At 55.8% G+C, this 20688-nt stretch overlaps 1 protein-coding gene across 15 annotated transcripts in view; it reads left to right on the top strand.

Moving 5' to 3' along the window:
- The window catches only part of LOC119846859 (immunoglobulin superfamily member 1-like), a 597460-nt gene that overhangs the window by 47701 nt on the left and 529071 nt on the right, over positions 1-20688 (top strand). For 11 of the 15 annotated variants that reach the window (XM_038381059.2, XM_043501151.1, XM_043501152.1 and 8 more), the window contains exon 6: positions 9484-9768. In XM_038381059.2, coding sequence (XP_038236987.2) covers positions 9484-9768 — 285 coding nt within the window. Of the gene's footprint in view, positions 1-9483; positions 9769-11397; positions 11689-20688 lie in introns of all 15 variants that reach the window. The other 4 variants (XM_043501160.1, XM_043501159.1, XM_043501163.1 and 1 more) reach the window with 1 other exon arrangement.

Here is a 20688-nt window from a genome sequence, read left to right on the forward strand (position 1 = left end):
GATTTTATTGCCTCTGCGAGCAGTGATCGAAGCGGGGAGGGGAGGGTGGTTAGCTTACAGGGAAGTAGAGTGAACCAAGGGGGGGGGTTCATCAAGGAGAAACAAACAGAACTTTCACACCGTAGCCTGGCCAGTCATGAAACTGGTTTTCAAAGCTTCTCTGATGCGCACCCTACCCTCCTGTGCTCTTCTAACCGCACTGGTGTCTGGCTGAGCGTAACCAGCGGCCAGGCGATTTGCCTCAACCTCCCACCCCGCCATAAACGTCTCCCCCTTACTCTCCCAGATATTGTGGAGCGCACAGCAAGCAGTAATATCAATGGGAATACTAGTTTCGCTGAGGTCTAAGTGAGTCAGTAAACTTTGCCAGCGTGCTTTTAAATGTCCAAATGCACATTCTACCACCATTCTGCACTTGCTCAGCCTGTAGTTGAACAGCTCCTGACTACTGTCCAGGCTGCCTGTGTATGGCTTCATGAGCCATGGCATTAAGGGGTAGGCTGGGTCCCCAAGGATAACTATAGGCATTTCAACATCCCCAGTGGTTATTTTCTGGTCTGGGAATAAAGTCCCTTCCTGCAGCTTTTGAAACAGACCAGAGTTCCTGAAGATGCGAGCATCATGTATCTTTCCGGCCATCCCACGTTGATGTTGGTGAAATGTCCCTTGTGATCCACCAGCGCTTGCAGCACTATTGAAAAGTACCCCTTGCGGTTTATGTACTCACCAGCTCGGTGCTCCGGTGCCACGATAGGGATATGGGTTCCATCTATGGCCCCACCACAGTTAGGGAATCCCATTGCAGCAAAGCCATCCACTATGACTTGCACATTTCCCAGACTCATTACTCTTGATATCAGCAGATCTTTGATTGCGTTGGCTACTTTCATCACAGCAGCCCCCACAGTAGATTTGCCCACTCCAAATTGATTCCCGACAGACTGGTAGCTGTCTGGCGTTGCAAGCTTCCACAGGGCTATTGCCACTTGCTTTTCAACTGTGAGGGCTGCTCTCATCTTGGTATTCTTGCACCTCAGAGCGCGGGAAAGCAAGTCACAAAGTTCCATGAAAGTGCCCTTACGCATGCGAAAGTTTCACAGCCACTGGGAATCGTCCCACACCTGCAACACTATGCGGTCCCACCAGTCTGTGCTTGTTTCTTGGGCCCAGAATCGGCGTTCCATGGCATGAGCCTGCCCCATTAGCACCATGATGCCCATATTGTCAGGGCCCATGCTTTGAGAGAAGTCTGTGTCCACGTCCTCATCCCTCTCGTCACCGCACTGACGTCGCCTACTAGCCTGGTTTCGCTTTGCCAGGTTCTGGTGCTGCATATACTGCTGGATAATGCATGTGGTGTTTAATGTGCTCCTAACTGCCAAAGTGATCTGAGCAGCTCCATGCTTGCCGTGGTATGGTGTCTGCACAGAAAAAAGGCGTGGAACGATTGTCTGCCGTTGCTTTGACGGAGGGGGCGACTGACAACATGGCTTACAGGGTTGGCTTGCAGGGAATTAAAATCAACAAAGGGGGTGGCTTCACATTAAGGAGAAACAAAAACAACTGTCACACAGAATGGCCCCTCATGGATTGAACTCAAAACCCTGGGTTAAGCAGACCAATGCTCAACCCACTGAGCTATCCCTCTCCCTAGTATTCCAGACATGACTGAATCTCCATTAAACTTTTCAAGGTGCCCCTGACAGACCTCACCGAAACGATTGTCAGCCATTGATTTCATGGAGGGAGAGGGGAGCAAATGAAAACAAAACAAAGCTGGTCTATTTCTTCTTTTGATCCACTCCATCTATCTTTTACATCTTTGGCTGGCAGCAGACGGTGCAATAGGACTGCCAGCAGGACAAAAGAGAATGACCTGGTTGAGTTATGACGTGATTGGAATAACAGAGACTTGGTGGGATAACTCACATGACTGGAGTACAGTCATGGATGGTTATAAACTGTTCAGGAAGGACAGGCAGGGCAGAAAAGGTGGGGGAGTAGCACTGTATGTAAGGGAGCAGTATGACTGCTCAGAGCTCCGGTACGAAACTGTGGAAAAACCTGAGTGTCTCTGGATTAAGTTTAGAAGTGTGTGCAACAAGAGTGATGTCATGGTGGGAGTCTGCTATAGACCACCGGACCAGGGGGATGAGGTGGATGAGGCTTTCTTCCGGCAACTCACGGAAGCTACTAGATCGCATGCCCTGATTCTCATGGGTGACTTTAATTTTCCTGATATCTGCTGGGAGAGCAATACAGCGGTGCATAGACAATCCAGGAAGTTTTTGGAAAGCGTAGGGGACAATTTCCTGGTGCAAGTGCTAGGGGAGCCAACTAGGGGGAGCGCTTTTCTTGACCTGCTGCTCACAAACCGGGTAGAATTAGTGGGGGAAGCAAAAGTGGATGGGAATCTGGGAGGCAGTGACCATGAGTTGGTTGAGTTCAGGATCCTGACGCAGGGAAGAAAGGTAAGCAGCAGGATACGGACCCTGGACTTCAGGAAAGCAGACTTTGACTCCCTCAGGGAACAGATGGCCAGGATCCCCTGGGGGACTAACATGAAAGGGAAGGGAGTCCAGGAGAGCTGGCTGTATTTCAAGGAATCCCTGTTGAGGTTACAGGGACAAACCATCCCGATGAGTCGAAAGAATAGTAAATATGGCAGGCGACCAGCTTGGCTTAATGGTGAAATCCTAGCGGATCTTAAACATAAAAAAGAAGCTTACAAGAAGTGGAAGGTTGGACATATGACCAGGGAAGAGTATAAAATATTGCTCGGGCATGTAGGAAAGATATCAGGAGGGCCAAATCGCACCTGGAGCTGCAGCTAGCAAGAGATGTCAAGAGTAACAAGAAGGGTTTCTTCAGGTATGTTGGCAACAAGAAGAAAGCCAAGGAAAGTGTGGGCCCCTTACTGAATGAGGGAGGCAAGCTAGTGACAGAGGATGTGGAAAAAGCTAATGTACTCAATGCTTTTTTTGCCTCTGTTTTCACTAACAAGGTCAGCTCCCAGACTGCTGTGCTGGGCATCACAAAATGGGGAAGAGATGGCCAGCCCTCTGTAGAGATAGAGGTGGTTAGGGACTATTTAGAAAAGCTGGACGTGCACAAGTCCATGGGGCCGGACGAATTGCATCCGAGAGTGCTGAGGGAATTGGCGGCTGTGATTGCAGAGCCCTTGGCCATTATCTTTGAAAACTCGTGGCGAACGGGGGAAGTCCCGGATGACTGGAAAAAGGCTAATGTAGTGCCCATCTTTAAAAAAGGGAAGAAGGAGGATCCTGGGAACTACAGGCCGGTCAGCCTCACCTCAGTCCCTGGAAAAATCATGGAGCAGGTCCTCAAAGAATCAATCCTGAAGCACTTAGAGGAGAGGAAAGTGATCAGGAACAGTCAGCATGGATTCACCAAGGGAAGGTCATGCCTGACTAATCTAATCGCCTTTTATGATGAGATTACTGGTTCTGTGGATGAAGGGAAAGCAGTGGATGTATTGTTTCTTGACTTTAGCAAAGCTTTTGACACGGTCTCCCACAGCATTCTTGTCAGCAAGTTAAGGAAGTATGGGCTGGATGAATGCACTATAAGGTGGGTAGAAAGCTGGCTAGATTGTCGGGCTCAACGGGTAGTGATCAATGGCTCCATGTCTAGTTGGCAGCCGGTGTCAAGTGGAGTGCCCCAGGGGTCGGTCCTGGGGCCCGTTTTGTTCAATATCTTCATAAATGATCTGGAGGATGGTGTGGATTGCACTCTCAGCAAATTTGCGGATGATACTAAACTGGGAGGAGTGGTAGATACGCTGGAGGGGAGGGATAGGATACAGAAGGACCTAGACAAATTGGAGGATTGGGCCAAAAGAAATCTAATGAGGTTCAATAAGGATAAATGCAGGGTCCTGCACTTAGGATGGAAGAATCCAATGCACCGCTACAGACTAGGGACCGAATGGCTCGGCAGCAGTTCTGCGGAAAAGGACCTAGGGGTGACAGTGGACGAGAAGCTGGATATGAGTCAGCAGTGTGCCCTGTTGCCAAGAAGGCCAATGGCATTTTGGGTTGTATAAGTAGGGGCATAGCGAGCAGATCGAGGGACGTGATCGTTCCCCTCTATTCGACACTGGTGAGGCCTCATCTGGAGTACTGTGTCCAGTTTTGGGCCCCACACTACAGGAAGGATGTGGATAAATTGGAAAGAGTACAACGAAGGGCAACAAAAATGATTAGGGGTCTAGAGCACATGACTTATGAGGAGAGGCTGAGGGAGCTGGGATTGTTTAGTCTGCAGAAGAGAAGAATGAGGGGGGATTTGATAGCTGCTTTCAACTACCTGAAAGGGGGTTTCAAAGAGGATGGCTCTAGACTGTTCTCAATGGTAGCAGATGACAGAACGAGGAGTAATGGTCTCAAGTTGCAATGGGGGAGGTTTAGATTGGATATTAGGAAAAAACTTTTTCACTAAGAGGGTGGTGAAACACTGGAATGCGTTACCTAGGGAGGTGGTAGAATCTCCTTCCTTAGAGGTTTTTAAGGTCAGGCTTGACAAAGCCCTGGCTGGGATGATTTAACTGGGACTTGGTCCTGCTTTGAGCAGGGGGTTGGACTAGATGACCTTCTGGGGTCCCTTCCAACCCTGATATTCTATGATTCTATGATTCTATGAGTCACTCCTATTTCAGTCCCTGCGCCCATGTCTGCCCAGGCACTCCTGACCGACCTTACCGAGGCGGGCAAGCGCACCTAGGACATGATGACGATGGTTATCAGGCCTATTGCACCGTCTGCTGCCACAAGGCAATGGGTTGCTGCTGTGTAGCAATGCAGTACCGCATCTGCCAGCACCCAGGAGACGTACGGTGACAGTGAGCTGAGCGGGCTCCAAGCTTGCCGTGCTATGGCGTCTGCACAGGTAACTCAGGAAAAAAGGCGCGAAACGATTGTCTGCCGTTGCTTTCACGGAGGGAGGGATGTGAAGGGGGACCTGACAACATGTGCTCAGAACCACCCGCAACAATGTTTTTGCCCCGTCAGGCATTGGGATCTCAACCCAGAATTCCAACGGGCGGCGGAGACTGCGGGAACTGTGGGATAGCTACCCACAGTGCAACGCTCCGGAAGTCGATGCTAGCCTTGGTACTGTGGAAGCCCTCCGCCGAGTTAATGCACTTAATGCACTTAGAGCATTTTGTGTGGGGACACACAAAATCGACTATATAAAAACGATATCTAAAAACCCGACTTCTATAAATTCGACCTAATTTCACAGTGTAGACATACTCTTAGCCAGCCAGTAAAATCGAGGTTTATTAGATGACAAGAAGACAGTCCAAAAAAGAGCTTGTAGGTACAGAGAACTGGACCCCTCAGCCGGGTCCATTTTGGGGAGCAGTGAGCCAGACAACCCCGTCTGCACTTCACTCCATATCCCCAACCAGCCCCAAACTGACTCCCACTCCAGCCCCCCCTCCTCTGTCCCTTTCCCAGGCCAGGAAGGCACTGATTCCTTTGTTCTCCAACCCTTTAGCTCGCACACTGCAGGGGGGAAGGACCCAGGCAATCAGTTGCCAGGAGAAAAAAGTGTCGGCCATTTATGTACATTGGCCCTTTGCTCTGCAACAATTACACCCCTTTATCCCACCACCTAGAGACTTAAGAAATGCATAGGGGAAACTGAGGCACCCTGACAGTATTCAGAGGAAACATTAAGAACAGTCCCACTTTGTCACAGGGACACAGGCCAGGGGGCAGAAAGATGGGGACAGGGCCATGAGGGGACACGGGATGGTGGGACATATATGGGGGAGGGGATATAGGCCAGGGGGCTGAGGGTCCCAATGCGTAAAGGTCGGGGGTGGAGCGTGAAGGGTAAACAAACTTGGGAGACAGAGCATGGGCATCTGCCGGGGTGGCGGGGCGTGGGGAGTTTCTCTTGAGCTCTGTCCTATGATCTTGCCCCCTTTCCTTTCTGGGTGGCTGGTTGGCTCCCCCCACACCCCCGTGTCCCTTTCGCAGCATCCTGAGGTGAGCTCTGCCCTTGGCCCTGAGATGCACAGACCCACTGCCCCAGGTATGGGATTGGGAAGAGACATGGGGCCTTTCACCTCTAGGGGGCTGGCTCGAATCTATGTCCTTTACTCTTAGCACTAGACCCCACCCCCCAACCAGAGCCAGGAGAGAGCCCAGAAGTCCTGGCTAACAGCCACCCCCACTCCCCCAAGCACTAGACCCCATTTCCCTCCCAGAGCCGGGGTATATAACAGGGTAGGTGCCGGGCATCAGGTTTACACAGAATTTCACAGGCAGTAGCAGAAACTGGAACCGAGCGCTCGCTCTGGGCAGACTTCCCCTTTCCCAGATTTATCCACTGCTCCTTTATCAACTCAGGATCTACATTTACCCCTCCCTCCCCTGCTCATGGGGACCAGAAACCACAACCCCCACCCCCTCAAACCCCCCTGTCGTTTCTCTGTGCCACATCACTCAGCTAAGAACGGCGTCTGCAGCAATGATACCTGAGAAGGAGGTTGGCCAGGTCCCTCGATCTTCATGCTCCAGGGCTGGGGCTGGTCCCAGCTGGGTCAGGAAGGAATCTCTGTCCCACGCCATGGGAGAGGATTTCTTTCTGGGGGCACTGTGTGTGGGGGGCAGAAGCCCTCCTCTGCTCTGAGCTGCTGCTCCAGGGAGGCTAGACGGGCCTGTTGGAAAAGCTCAGGGCAACCTGGACACCTCTTGACACCTCCTGAGATTCCCCTGTTCCCACCTGGTCCCTGGACTGGGCAGCTCCCACATGGGAGCTGATGGGGGTGATGCGGGGTGATGGGGGTGATGGGGGGTGGGGTGGGACCAGGCAGCTGCAGGAGGGGATGTGGTTTGCTGGGCGTTGCAGGGAGCTGGCTTAGCTCTGACCACGGTAGATTTGCCTGGAGATTGCAGAGAAACCATCTGGTGGGGAAGAAAGGGGCCGAGCGGATCACGGGTTTCCTGGGGCTTCAGCCCCCGGTGCAGTTCCTCATTCTGCTCGCACTCGGGCCTCAGGCTCAGTGGAGGTCAGCACTGGGGTGTTGATGGCAGCGCTGAGGGGCCCCCCACTGCCCCGTCATGGCGTCTGCTCTCATCGTCCTCTTCCTCGGTAAGTATTGGAGACAGCCAGGTTGTTTGTCCATGTGGGGGGTGGATCTGAGACAAGGGCATGTGTCCATGTGGGGGGTGGATCTGAGACCAGGGCATGTGCCCATGATGGGGTGGGGTGGGGTGGATCTGAGACCAGGGTGTGGGATCCAGTTGCTCTGGGATCTGTGACTAACGAGCCATCTCCTCTCCAGGCTGCTGGCTGGCTGGGCACAGCGGGGTGTGGGGAGGTGAGTATGAGTCTGTGGGGAGGACAGTAACATCAAGGATGGGGGAGGGGAACTGAGCCCTCAACCGTACCGAAAACTCATTGCAAAGTCCCCCTGTGAGCTCCGACCCGTCCCAGTTCTTCTCTGCCCATCCCCACCAGGGAGTAACTAGGAGCTGACTCTGGCTCCCGGGGTCTGACAAAGCAGATGGGAACCATCCACAGGTTCAATGTCCTGCCTCCCCAGGCTGGCAAGATTGCGGGGGGGGGGAGAATGTGGATTTATTTCAGCTCATACAAACGCTAACAGGGCTCATCCGTGGGCTCTGGATCCCCTCGGGGTAACCGAAACGTCCATGGTCAGTGCAGCCATGGGGGAGAACCCCCCCAGATCAGCCCCCGCCCCAACACCTCCCTCCCCTGCACTCACAGCCGCACACCCGTGATCCCAAGGCCTAGGGAAGGTGGGTGTCTGCACTGATGGGATGCTCAGAGCCAGGCTCTGCCCTGAGCCCAGTAGAGGGGACAGAGTCACTGGGGGGTTCCCCAGACAGGGGGAGAAGCAGCCACTGGATATTCAGGGCTGAGGGAGGGGGGATCCCTGTCCCCAGGGGGAGCTGCAGAGCAAGGGGGCCTTTCCCAGGCAACACATCAGTTAGGGGGTGACGGGCGGAGCTGAAGGTTATAAACCTCAGTGGATAGTAGAGACTTGCACAGTCCCCTACAAGTCAGGGGTGGGGCTGTGTGTAAGTGGGGGAATGGTTCTGCTATTGTGGGCAACTTTCCTGTCTTATACCCGCCTCGGTGGGATTGGCTAGGAAAGGATCTGAGTCCTCGCTCCCACTCCCTTTACCCAGAGACCTGCCTGACCTCGAGGGCTCCCCTTCCCCGCTCCCGTGTGGCAGAGTCCTCGTAACCCCGGCAAGGCTGGGCCCCAGGTACCCGTCGCCCCGCTCTGTGGCCCGGGGACGTCACAGCCTGCGTGTCTGGGGCGTCCGGGCAGTTCAGTCTGTTCCTCACACGTCCCAGACCCCTGCCCAGACCCTGGCTGTGCTGCAGGGACGCTGCGGGTCGGACCCTCGCTCTGGCGGTGGCCACACGACCTCAGGCTCTAGGTGGCAGGACCCTTCTTCTCAGTGTCGCCCCTGCCCCGTCGGGGTTACCAATCCTCCTCCGAGTCTGGCCTGCCGGGCGTCCTGGCTGGGGGTCTCTCCATGCGCTGGGCCCGCTGCCCAGGGTCCGCCTCGCTCTCCCCAGCTGCTCCCCGCACCCGGCTCCTGACTGCCCCAGCCCCAGCCCCAGCCCCAGTCCCAGCTTGAGCCTCTGCCCCAGACCCTGCTCCAGCCCCAGCCCCCCTCTCTGCCTCTGCCTGGCTGCTGCTCTGCCTCCAGCTCCCTGGGCCAATTCTCTGGCTCTGGGGGCTGCAGCTCTGCTCCCAGCACTGACCTCCTCCCCGGGCTGCTGTTCTGGCCCCTCTGGCTGGCCCGGCTCTGGGTGCTCCCAGCTCAGCTTAGGCCCCTGCTTCCTCCTTAGCTCGGCCCCCCTCTGTCAGCCCCAGGCAATTCCAGCTCACCCAGAGGACGGGACCCCCTGGCCTCCAGACTAGCCCGCTTGCCCTGTCAATCAGGCTCACCTGGAGCGTTGGCCTCTCCCCATTGTTCCTGGGGACTGTCAGTCTCAGGGTCCTGGTTTCCCATCGACCCTTCCCCTTGGTACTGGGAGCTAGCAACCAAAACACCCCGACTGAATGTCAGTAAGGAGACAACAGTCCCTTTACATGTGCACAGAACCCAGGAGTCCTGGCCCCCATCATCCGTGCTCTCCCCACTAGACCTCACTCCCCTCCCAGAGCCGGGACAGAACCCAGGAGTCCTGGCTCCCAGCCCTCCCAGCAGAGAAGCCAGGGAGTGAATGGACCCTGGAGACTGGACTGGCCTGTCACCCGCTAGGGAGCAGAGCTCTGGCTCCCAGGAGCTCATGCTGTTAGCCCAGGGCTCAGAGGAAACTCCTGTCTCCTGTGGAAAGGCATCCAGGAGCCCGTCCCCAGGGCTGCCAGGTCTGACCTGCCACGGAGGCTGCGTGGTGAGGACGGGCCCCAGACTGGGTGACGGGGTCTGTGTCTCACGGCCTGTCTGCTTTCCCCTGCAGAGCCCAGTTACCCCAAACCCAGCATCTCCCTGAGCCCCAGTCAGGGGGTCTCCGTAGGGGGAGCCGTGGCTGTCTGGTGTCGGGGGAAGCGCCAGGGCATGCAGTTCGTGCTGAATAAAGAGGGACGCCAATTCCAAACTGTGACTTCGAACGGGTTGGAGGCTGTGTTTTCCATCAGCAACGTGAGCTGGGAGGACAGGGGGAGCTACAACTGCTCCTATCACAGCAGATCGGAGCCGTTCACCGTGTCGTCCCCCAGCGACCCCGTGGAGCTGGTGGTGAGAGGTGAGGGGCTCGGCTCGGTGTCCCTGTTCCCAGCCCCACCCCCAGCCAGACCCTCACAGGGGCTTGGTGCCAATGGGACGCTCAGAGCCAGGCTCTGTCCTGAGCCCTGACCCTGCAGTGGGGATGCCCGGCCGGAGAGCGGGGACGGAGTCACTGGGGGGTTCCCCAGCCAGGGAGAAGCAGCAGCCCCTGGAGACTTGGGGCAGGGAGGCTACTTTAACACTGCCTCTTGTACGTAGGAACTGTGAGTCGCTATTTAATCCTGTGATCCCCTCCCCTCTGTTCTCCCGGCCCCGCCCCAGGCAGTGCCCAGGCTGGAGCTGAATGAGGCAGGGGCTGCAGGAAAAGCAGTGGCTTGGTGGACACGTCACCGTTTCAAAAGTGTCCTTCTTTGTCTGGGGGCCTCAGTCTTGGGGGATCTCAGACCGACCGCCCACAAACAGAGACACCCACAGTTAGTGGAGACCTCTGCAAACACTGGCCTCAATAGCGCTGGATCCCCCTGTAGTTACTGTCCTTTGTTCCAGTTTCTTTCAGGTATCTTTGGGGTGGAGAGGCTCTCTCTTTAGCCAGCTGAAGACAAAATGGAGGGGTCTCCCAGGGGTTTAAATAGACTTTCTCTTGCGGGTGGAGACCCCCTCCTCTCTCCTATGCAAAGTCCAGCTACAAAATGGAGTTTTGAAGTCACCTGGGCAAGTCACATGTCCATGCATGACTGAGTTCCTTACCAGCCACGCCACATTCCTGGGAAAGCCCAGATGTGGATTTGCAAAAAGAAAAGGAGTACTTGTGGCACCTTAGAGACTAACAAATTTATTTGAGCATAAGCTTTCGTGAGCTACAGCTCACTTCTTCGGATGCATTCAGTGGAAAATACAGTGGGGAGATTTATATACACCGAGAACATGAAACAATGGGTGTTCTCCCCATTGTATTTTCCACTGAATGCATCCGACGAAGTGAGCTGTAGCTCACGAAAGCTTATGCTCAAATAAATTTGTTAGTCTCTAAGGTGCCACAAGTCCTCCTTTTCTTTTTGCGAATACAGACTAACACGGCTGCTACTCTGAAACCTGTCAGCTGTGGATTGGCGTCTCCAAGTTCATTGTTGGCTTAAGGGCTTCTTGATTGAGCACTTACTGAGAATAGTCCTTTCTCAGGAAGCTGACCAACTGCTTCACTAAAACCTACTCAGAATCAAACAAGTACGCAGCCAATATGCATAACTTTGAATACGATAATGACACATGCATACAAATAAGATTAATAGATTCAGTAGGTCATAACCTTTACAGAGATATGTTACATGGCATATGTAGCATAAAACACATTCTAGTTATGTCATATATACATTCATAAGTATATTTTCATAAAGCCTTATGGGGGCATCACCACAATAGTGTTTCCTAATATCCAAATTAGACCTCCCCCACTGCAACCTGAGACCATTGCTCCTTGTTCTGTCATCTGCCACCACTGAGAACAGCCCAGCTCCATCCTCTTTGGAGCCCCCCTTAAGGGAGTTGAAGGCTGCTATCAAATCCCCCCTCACTCTTCTCTTCTGCAGCTGGAGGACGGGGCTGGTTGGGTGCCCAGGTCTGTCTCTCACAGCCTGTCTCCTATGTGCAGATGCCAGCTTACCCAGACCCTCCATCTCGCTGAGCCCCACTGGGGACACCACCCCAGGGGCAGACGTCATCATCCGGTGTCAGGGGCAGCAACGGGACGCGAGGTTCTTTCTGCACAGGGCTGGAGACCTGAACCCGCCGCGACACATGGACCCTGCTGGGGACGGGGCCGAGTTCCACATCCCCACTGTGGGTTGGCCGTATGGAGGGAACTACAGCTGCAGCTACCGGCCCCGATCAGAGCCCTTCGTCTCCTCGCAGCCCAGCGACCCCGTGCAGCTGATGGTAGCAGGTGAGGGGCCCAGTTCCACGTCCCCACTCCCAGCTGGACCCTCAGTAGGTCGGCACCCTGATGGGATGCTCAGAGCCAGGCTCTGCCCAGAGCCCTAGGACTCCCGTGGACAGGGAGCAGGGACAGTGTCATCGGGGGGTTCCCCAGGCAGGGGGGAGCAGCAGTTCCTGGAGGTTCAGGGCTGAGGGAGGGGGGATCCCTGCCCCCAGGGGGAGCTGCAGAGCAGGGGCCTTTCCCAGGGGATGCTCCCCCGGCTGCCCCCGCACTGGGGACGCACAGAGGAGTCTGGGCCCTGGGGCTGCTCAGCCGGCACCGTCCCCAGCCACAAACCCCCCTCCCCGGGACTGACAGTAACGATCGATCGATGCTGAGTCACGGGCAGAGGTGGATCAAGGTTTCCTGGGGCCCTGGGCCAGAGCAAGGGGGATCCCTCCCCACCCCTTCCACCTGCGTCCCTCTCCTATCCCACCTCTTTGGCCCGCAGCCCCGCCCACGGCCCCGCCCCTTTCTGCTCCTCCCCCGGGTCCCGCCCCTATTCCACCCATGGTTCTGCCCCATTCCGTCCCCCCACTGCAGCCCCGCAACCCATTTGCTACTTTCTGCCCCCCGCCAACTGCAGGCCCAAGACCGGAGAAGGTCCGTCTCCCCACCCCAGCCCAGGGGCGCAGCGGGGAGTGAGAGCAAGAGCAGTTAGCGGGGTCTTGGGGCCGCAACAGAGATCTTGGTGCTAAGGCTTTCCCTGACCTTGCCCCGTGCATCTGCAGGGACCAGGGTCGGGGTGCTGGGGCTTCTCCCGTCCTGCTTGCCTGGCAGCCGGGGCTCCAGGGCCTCCCACTTGGTCGGCGCTTCTGGGCACGGGTTCCGTAGGCCCAGTGGCTGATCCAGCACTGGTTGTGGAGGACGGGTGGTGATCTCTGAGTCGGTGTTTCAGCCCCTCCCCGACAGACGCTGGTTCTATTCCCGCAGGGAGGAACAGACCTGACCCAGCCTGGAGCAGTGCCGGCTCCCACCACCCTGGGCAGCGTGGGGCCAGGGGAGAATCTCTTGAGACAGATTATGGGGCAGCTTCCCCCAGTGGTTGCCCATGGGGAGGGAAGGAGGCTGTTCTCAGGGGCGGTGACTCCTCCCCGCCGACGGATTTGGGAGGGGAGTGAAGCCTCCTGCTCAGACACGAACCTGCCCTGCCAGGGCAGCAGGAGGCCCACTCTGAGTGCAGCTGGGCTCATCAGCGGCCATGGAGGGGGGCTGCCCTGGAGCTCCCTGTGAGGCTGCCAGGAGCAGCCAGCATGGGAGGCGGGATACCGGGCTAGATGGACCTGTTGGCCTGAGTCAGTGTGGCCATGAGAAAGGGGGTAAAATGCCTTAGAAATGACAGTCAGGCTGGATCAGACAGGGCCCCTAGTGCCGTGCTGGGGCAATGGGCCCAGCCCTGACCGATGGGGTGAACGCCCCCTCCTGAGCCCCCCCGCCCACTGAAGCCCAGCGCCCCCTCGCGCTACAAATCCCCAAAATCTTGCTTGCTCTGACCCCACTTGATACCCTGGGGCCCCCCAACATCCTCCCCATAGAAGTTTCTCCTGGCTGTGCCCTGCGGTGTCCCAGCCCCTTGGGTGCTGCCTGGGGTGGGAGGGGGTGTGGGGGGGAACAGACAAGCCACTCCCAGACTCACGGCCGGCTGCTGTTTCCCAGGTGGATCCGAATCGCCGGCACTTCTGTGTCTGACCAGACCCATCATCGCTGGGGCGAGCGCGGCAGCAGCCAGCCTCCTCCTCCTCCTCCTCGTGGCCTTCGTCTGCTTCAGAAAAACCGGAGCCAGTAAGTGCCCCACCCAGCGAGGGAAGGGTTAAACCTGCCGCTAAGCAGGGTGGGATGGCGTTATGGTTTGGATGGGGGACGGTGCCGGAAAAGCCAAGGAGTGGGGTGGGGGCTCAGCAGGGGCTGTACACACACATGGGTTGTCCCTGTACACACACATCTGTCCCACCCCAGAGGGGCCGCATCTCAGCACAGGCTGAGGGGTCCCCATATAACCAGTCCCCGTGCCCCACCCCAGAGGTGGCCGCATCTCAGCGCCGGGCAAGGGGTCCCTTTATAAAGAGCCGTCGGCGCCATGCCTCTCCGGTACATGGGGTGCCAGGGGAGCCGACCTATCAGATTTGTTATAGCGAGTCACTAACGAGGGAGGATTAGGGACAGGAAAAGCCCCCTCGAGTTAATCTGCCCCGCCCCCCGCAAATGCTACAGTGTTGTGCTGCCCCCATCCCTGCTGCTCTGTGCGGGGTGAGTGGCCAAGCGCTGGGACCGAGGGATCCCGATCGGCTCATGGGGGATTCTGGTTTGTGTCCCTCTGCAGGAAAAGGAGCCGCACTGAGACCCAGCAGGTAGGAACCCGGCTCCTCCCCCTCCCAATCGACCTGCCGGGGTCACAGGGCTCCTAGGTTCTCTCCTTAGTCTGGGAGGGGAGTGGGGTCTAGTCATTAGAGCAGGGAGGTGTGTGGGGGGGGTGTTGGGGAGTGACCAGGAGTCTAGGGAATTGGGTTCAGTGTGAGGCAGGATGGGGGGCTCTCTGGGTGTGTTGGCGAATCTCTCCGCGGGTGGGGGGATATGACATTTACAAGGCAATTTTCTCTTTTAGCACCAGCCCTATGGTGGCATTAAAGGCTCCAGCTCAGCAAGACCCCATCTGTGAGTAACACACCCAAGGGATACCAGGGTGGGGCAGGACGCCAGGGAGGGACGGGGCTTGTGGGGGCTCCACCCATATGGGGCAGGGTCTGATTTACAGCTGCTGCTGGGCAGGACTCAGGAGGGGGTCCCAGAGGTAGCTGGTGTCAGCTGAGAGTGTTGGACTCTCAGGAGCTCCCTGGGGCCACCCTCCCTTCCCGCTCTAGTTCCCCATCCACTCCTGGCTCCCAATCCCCTGCTCTAACCACTAGCTAGACCCCACTCTCATCCTGAGCTGGGGCAAGAACCCAGGCGTTCTGACTCCCAGCCCCCAGCCCCGTTGTAACCCCCAGACATCTCTGTGCATCAGTTTTACAATCTGTAACACTGGGCTAATGACCCTTGCCCATGGTGTGGGGCGGGGAGGGGGTGGCTCTGCCAGGCTCTGATCCTCTGGGATGCATGCGGGAGGGTCGGAGCTGGGTGTGGGGTTCTGCTCTGGGCCGGCCAGGGGTGCAGCTCAGCGGGTGTCTCTATTCCGCAGATGCCTCCATCAACGAAGGGAAAAAGCCACAGACCCTGGTAAGATCCCCTGTTCCCCCATGGGGCCTGACCCCAACCTTGACCAGCATGGGTCCCAGCAGCACCCCCACCCCCACCCCCACCCCTCCACCTTTCCTGGCACACTCAGTGGCTTGGGGTGGGGGTCAGGCTGGTAGGAGAGTAGTGGGCTTATGGGATCACCAGCTCTGCGTGTGTGTGTGTGTGTGTGTGTGTGTGTACCCTGTGCTCTGTGTGTGTGTTGGGGTGTTGGTAGATTCACACATAGACACATGCACACCCCAGTGACTCTCTCCCCTACCTGCCCCAGGAGCCTGACCCCAGTGCCGAGGGACTCACCTACGCCGAGCTGGACATCCAGGTGCTGCAGGCCAAGTGGGGAGAACCGGCCCCTGCCCCTGAGTCTGCCCAGACCACCGTGTATGCCGCGATCAACATGCCCCGGGGGGCCCCGCAGTGAGAGCCCCCTGTAGCCATGGGGCACTGGGCCCCAGGGGGCGACAGACTCACCTCCCCTGCAGTGCCAGCCCCAGAGAACTCTGCTTCTAGGGAAGATTTAGGGGGGACGCTGCCCTCCCCCCGCTGCTGCCCTGTCCCATCGAGCTGCTGGCCCCCTGCTCTGTCCAGACCCACATGTAGGGCTGGTGTAGGGGGGGCTTAGCACCAGAAGGGGGAGGGGATGTGCTGAGGCTGTCTATGTTATTCTGCATCCTGTTAATCTCCAGATTTGTAATAAACACAGAACCACAAACCAGCCCCCCTGGGCACCCCAGAGCCCCCCTGGGCCCCTGCTGGGAATGTGTGTAACACCTGGGCGAGATGGGGTGGGGTGCGTGGGCTGGTTATACAGGGACCCCTCGTCCAACGCAGGGATGCAGCTCCTCTGGGGATTCACACCCTGACTCTGGGCGAAGCTGCAGAAGGGTCTGTGACTAAGTGGGACTGTTCTTAATGTTTCCTCTGAATACTGTAGGGGTGCCTCAGTTTCCCCTATGCATTTCTTAAGTCTCTAGGTGGTGGGATAAGGGGGTGTAATTGTTGCAGAGCTAAGGTCCAGGATACATAAATAGCCGACACTCTGTCTCCTGGCAACTGATGGCCTGGGCCCTTCATCCCTGCAAGGTGAGAGCTAAAGGGTTGGAGAACAAAGGAATCAGGTGCCTTCCTGGTCTGGGAAAGGGACAAAGCCCAGAGGAGGAGGGGCTGGAGGGTGAGTCACTTGGGGCTGGCTGGGAATGAGGAATGAAGTGCAGACGTGGATGTCTGGCTCACTGCCCCCCAAAATGGACCCAGCTGAGGGGTCCAGTTCTCTGTATCTACAAGCTCTGTTTTAGACCGTTTTTGTTTTAGACCGTTTTTGTTTCTCCTTGATGTAAAGCCAGCCCCTTTGTTGATTTTAATTCCCTGCAAGCCAACCCTGTAAGCCATATCGTCAGTCGCACCTCCCTCCGTCAGAGCAACGGCAGACAATCGTTCCACAGCTTTTTTCCGTGCACATGCCATACCACAGCAAGCATGGAGCCCGCTCAGATCACTTTGGCAATTAGGAGCACATTAAACACCACGCGCATTATCCAGCAGTATATTCAGCACCAGAACCTGGCAAAGTGAAACTGGGCGAGTAGGCGATGTCAGCGCGGTGATGAGAGTGATGAGGACATGGACACAGACTTCTCTCAAAGCAAGGCCCTGGCAATGTGGGCATCATGGTGCTAATGGGGCAGGCTCATGTGGTGGAACGCCAATTCTGGGCCCAGGAAACAAGCACAGACTGGTGGGACCGCATAGTGTTGCAGGTGTGGGACGATTTCTAGTGGTTCTGAAACTTTCGCATGCGTAAGGGCACTTTCATGGAACTTTGTGACTTGCTTTCCCCTGCCCTGAAGCACCAGAATACCAAGATGAGAGCAGCCCTCACAGTTGAGAAGCAAGTGGCAATAGCCCTGTGGAAGCTTGCAACGCCAGACAGCTACCAGTCTGTCGGGAATCAATTTGGAGTGGGCAAATCTACTGTGGGGGCTGCTGTGATGCAAGTAGCCAACGCAATCAAAGATCTGCTGATATCAAGGGTAATGAGTCTGGGAAATGTGCAAGTCATAGTGGATGCCTTTGCTGCAATGGGATTCCCTAACTGTGGTGGTGCCGTAGACAGAACCCATATCCCTATCTTGGCACCGAAGCACCGAGCTGGTGAGTATATAAACCGCAAGGGGTACTTTTCAATAGTGCTGCAAGCACTGGTGGATCACAAGGGACATTTCACCAACATCAACGTGGGATGGCCAGGAAAGGTACATGATGCTTGCATCTTCAGGAACTCTGGTCTGTTTCAAAAGCTGCAGGAAGGGACTTTATTCCCAGACCAGAAAATAACCACTGGGGATGTTGAAATGCCTATAGTTATCCTTGGGGACCCAGCCTACCCCTTAATGCCATGGCTCATGAAGCCATACACAGGCAGCCTGGACAGTAGTCAGGAGCTGTTCAACTACAGGCTGAGCAAGTGCAGAATGGTGGTAGAATGTGCATTTGGACATTTAAAAGCGCACTGGCAAAGTTTATTGACTCGCTTAGACCTCAGTGAAACCAATATTCCCATTGATATTACTGCTTGCTGTGCGCTCCACAATATCTGTGAGAGTAAGGGGGAGACGTTTATGGCGGGGTGGGAGGTTGAGGCAAATCGCCTGGCTGCTGATTACGCACAGCCAGACACCAGTGCGGTTAGAAGAGCACAGGAGGGCATGGTGTGCATCAGAGAAGCTTTGAAAACCAGTTTCATGACTGGCCAGGCTACGGTGTGAAAGTTCTGTTTGTTTCTCCTTGATGAACCCCCCCCCCCCCGCCTTAGTTCACTCTACTTCCCTGTAAGCTAATCACCCTCCCCTCCCCTCTTTGATCACCGCTTGCAGAGGCAATAAAGACAGGTTTCAGAGTAGCAGCCGTGTTAGTCTGTATTCGCAAAAAGAAAAGGAGTACTTGTGGCACCTTAGAGACTAACAAATTTATTAGAGCATAAGCTTTCGTGAGCTACAGCTCACTTCATCGGATGCATTTGGTGGAATTTCCACTCTATACGGCTAAATTCAGTGCCTTGCATAATGACAGGTTTCAGAGTAGCAGCCGTGTTAGTCTGTATTCGCAAAAAGAAAAGGAGTACTTGTGGCACCTTAGAGACTAACAAATTTATTAGAGCATAAGCTTTCGTGAGCTACAGCTCACTTCATCGGATGCATTTGGTGGAATTTCCACTCTATACGGCTAAATTCAGTGCCTTGCATAATGACAGGTTTCAGAGTAGCAGCCGTGTTAGTCTGTATTCGCAAAAAGAAAAGGAGTACTTGTGGCACCTTAGAGACTAACAAATTTATTAGAGCATAAGCTTTCGTGAGCTACAGCTCACTTCATCGGATGCATTTTGGTGGCTTATGCTCTAATAAATTTGTTAGTCTCTAAGGTGCCACAAGTACTCCTTTTCTTTTTGCGAATACAGACTAACACGGCTGCTACTCTGAAACCTGTCCTACCATGGTGGATGAAATAAGGCTGCCCTCCCCAGAAACCTTTTGCAAAGGCTTTGGGAGTACATCCAGGAGAGCTTTATGGAGATGTCCCCGGAGGATTTCTGCTCCACCCCCAGACATGTTAACAGACTTTTCCAGTAGCTGTACTGGCCACGTATGCCAGGGCAAATTAATCATTAAACACACTTGCTTTTAAACCATGTATACTATTTAAAAAGGTACACTCACCAGAGGTCCCTTCTCTGCCTGGCGGGTCCGGGAGGCAGCCCGGAGTGGGTGACAGAGTAGCAGCCGTGTTAGTCTGTATTCGCAAAAAGAAAAGGAGTACTTGTGGCACCTTGTGACTCCTTTTCTTTTTGCGAATACAGACTAACACGGCTGCTACTCTGAAACCTGTGATTATGCAAGGCACTGAATTTAGCCGTATAGAGTGGATGTTAGTCTCTAAGGTGCCACAAGTACTCCTTTTCTTTTTGCGGAGTGGGTGAGAAACAGTTCCTGGCTGTCGGGAAAACCGGTTTCTCCACTTTCTTGCTGTGAGCTATCTACAACCTCATCATCATCAGCTTTCTTTTCCCCAAAACCTGCTTCAGTGTTGCCTCCCTCTCCATTGATGGAGTCAAAGCACACGGTTGGGGTAGTGGTGGCTGAACCCCCTAAAACGGCATGGAGCTCATCATACAAACGGCATGTTTGTGGCTCTGACCCGGACTAGCCTTTTGCCTCTGGTTTTCTGGTAGGCTTGCCTCAGCTCCTTAAATTTCATGCACGCTGCTTCGGGTCCCTGTTATGGCCTCTGTCCTTCATGCCCTGGGAGATTTTGACAAATGTTTTGGCATTTCGAAAACCAGAACGGAGTTGTGATAGCACAGATTCCTCTCCCCATACAGCGATTAGATCCCGTACCTCCCGTTCGGTCCATGCTGGAGCTCTTTTGCGATTCTGAGACTCCATCATGGTCACCTCTGTTGATGAGCTCTGCATGGCCACATCTGCCCATACAGAGATCAGATCCCGTACCTCCTGTTTGGGTAGGCCAATTTCAGCACTAATCCCAATGTCGGGGGTGGAATAAAGAAATTGATTTTAAGACCCCTTTAAGTAAAAAAAAAGGGCTTCGTCGTGTGGATGGGTGCAGGTTTAAATCGATTTAACACTGCTAAATTCAACCTCGACTCCTAGTGTTGGGCTGAGAATCCCGTCTGACTGCGGAGTCGGGGGGCAGGACCCTCTGGCTTCCCCAGGACCCCACCTGGGTGGACCCGCTGTGGGAAGCGCACGGAGGGGCAGAGGATGCTGGATGCTCCGAGGTCAGGCCCAGGAAGGGGGCAGCCGGGTGAGCTGTGTGTCCTGCAGACAGGCTGCTCCCAGAGAGGAGACTCCCCAGAGTCCTGCCTGGCTTTGTGGGGAGCAGATCCAGAGCATGGCCCGGGGACTCCGTGACAGTCCCATCCCCCATTCTGTAGTTTCCTCGTGTCCCACAAATCAGATCCCCATCCCCCCCAATTCCGCCCCCATCCCATGGCCCTTCACCACTCTTGTGTCCACTCATGCCCCTGTCCCCTCCCCTGTTCTGCCCTATTCCCATCCCCTATCGCCTCACACACCCCGACCTCCCTCCCTGGGGCAGAGGGGGGTGTGGGGTGTTGTGGAGGCAGGAGACTGAGGTGAAAGAAAGTGAGGGACCCAGGACAGAGGGGGAAGGAGTAGGAGGGGGGCAGTAAGAGGGGAAGCTGCTGAGGGTGGAAATGGCAGCTCCCTCCTGGGGAGCACCGTCTGCCCCCTCCCCCTCACTTCCCCAAACAATCCTGGCCCCTGGCTCTGACCTTTGCGGGGAGCCTGTCTGCCCTCAAACTCCTGCCCCCATCCTGACCCCTCTTCCCTCAACCCCCCTCCCGACATCCCCAACCTACTTCCCTCAAACTCCCAGCTCGGCTCCCCAAACGCCCACCATGGGGGAGCCCAGAAGCGCTGGCGGCTAAATCACTCTGGGCCCTGTTGTGTCATGGGGAGGCAATAAAGGGCCCGAGGTGCAAACACCCCCCAGCCCCTGCCCCACACTGAACAGGGTTAAACATGGGCCAGGGGCGGGGTCCAGAGCCTGCAGCCTGCTCAGCCCCACAGCAAACCCCCCAGTGACCCCTGGGACCGGCTGTGATAGACCCAGCAGAGCAGGAACCAGGGAGCTGTGGCAGGCGCTGTGTGAAACGAGGGGTTTGTTCCGGCCCCGTTCACTGGAGCGAGTCTCTAG

The sequence above is a fragment of the Dermochelys coriacea genome, chromosome 23 (assembly GCF_009764565.3).
Source record: "Dermochelys coriacea isolate rDerCor1 chromosome 23, rDerCor1.pri.v4, whole genome shotgun sequence".
Lineage (NCBI taxonomy): Eukaryota > Metazoa > Chordata > Testudines > Dermochelyidae > Dermochelys > Dermochelys coriacea.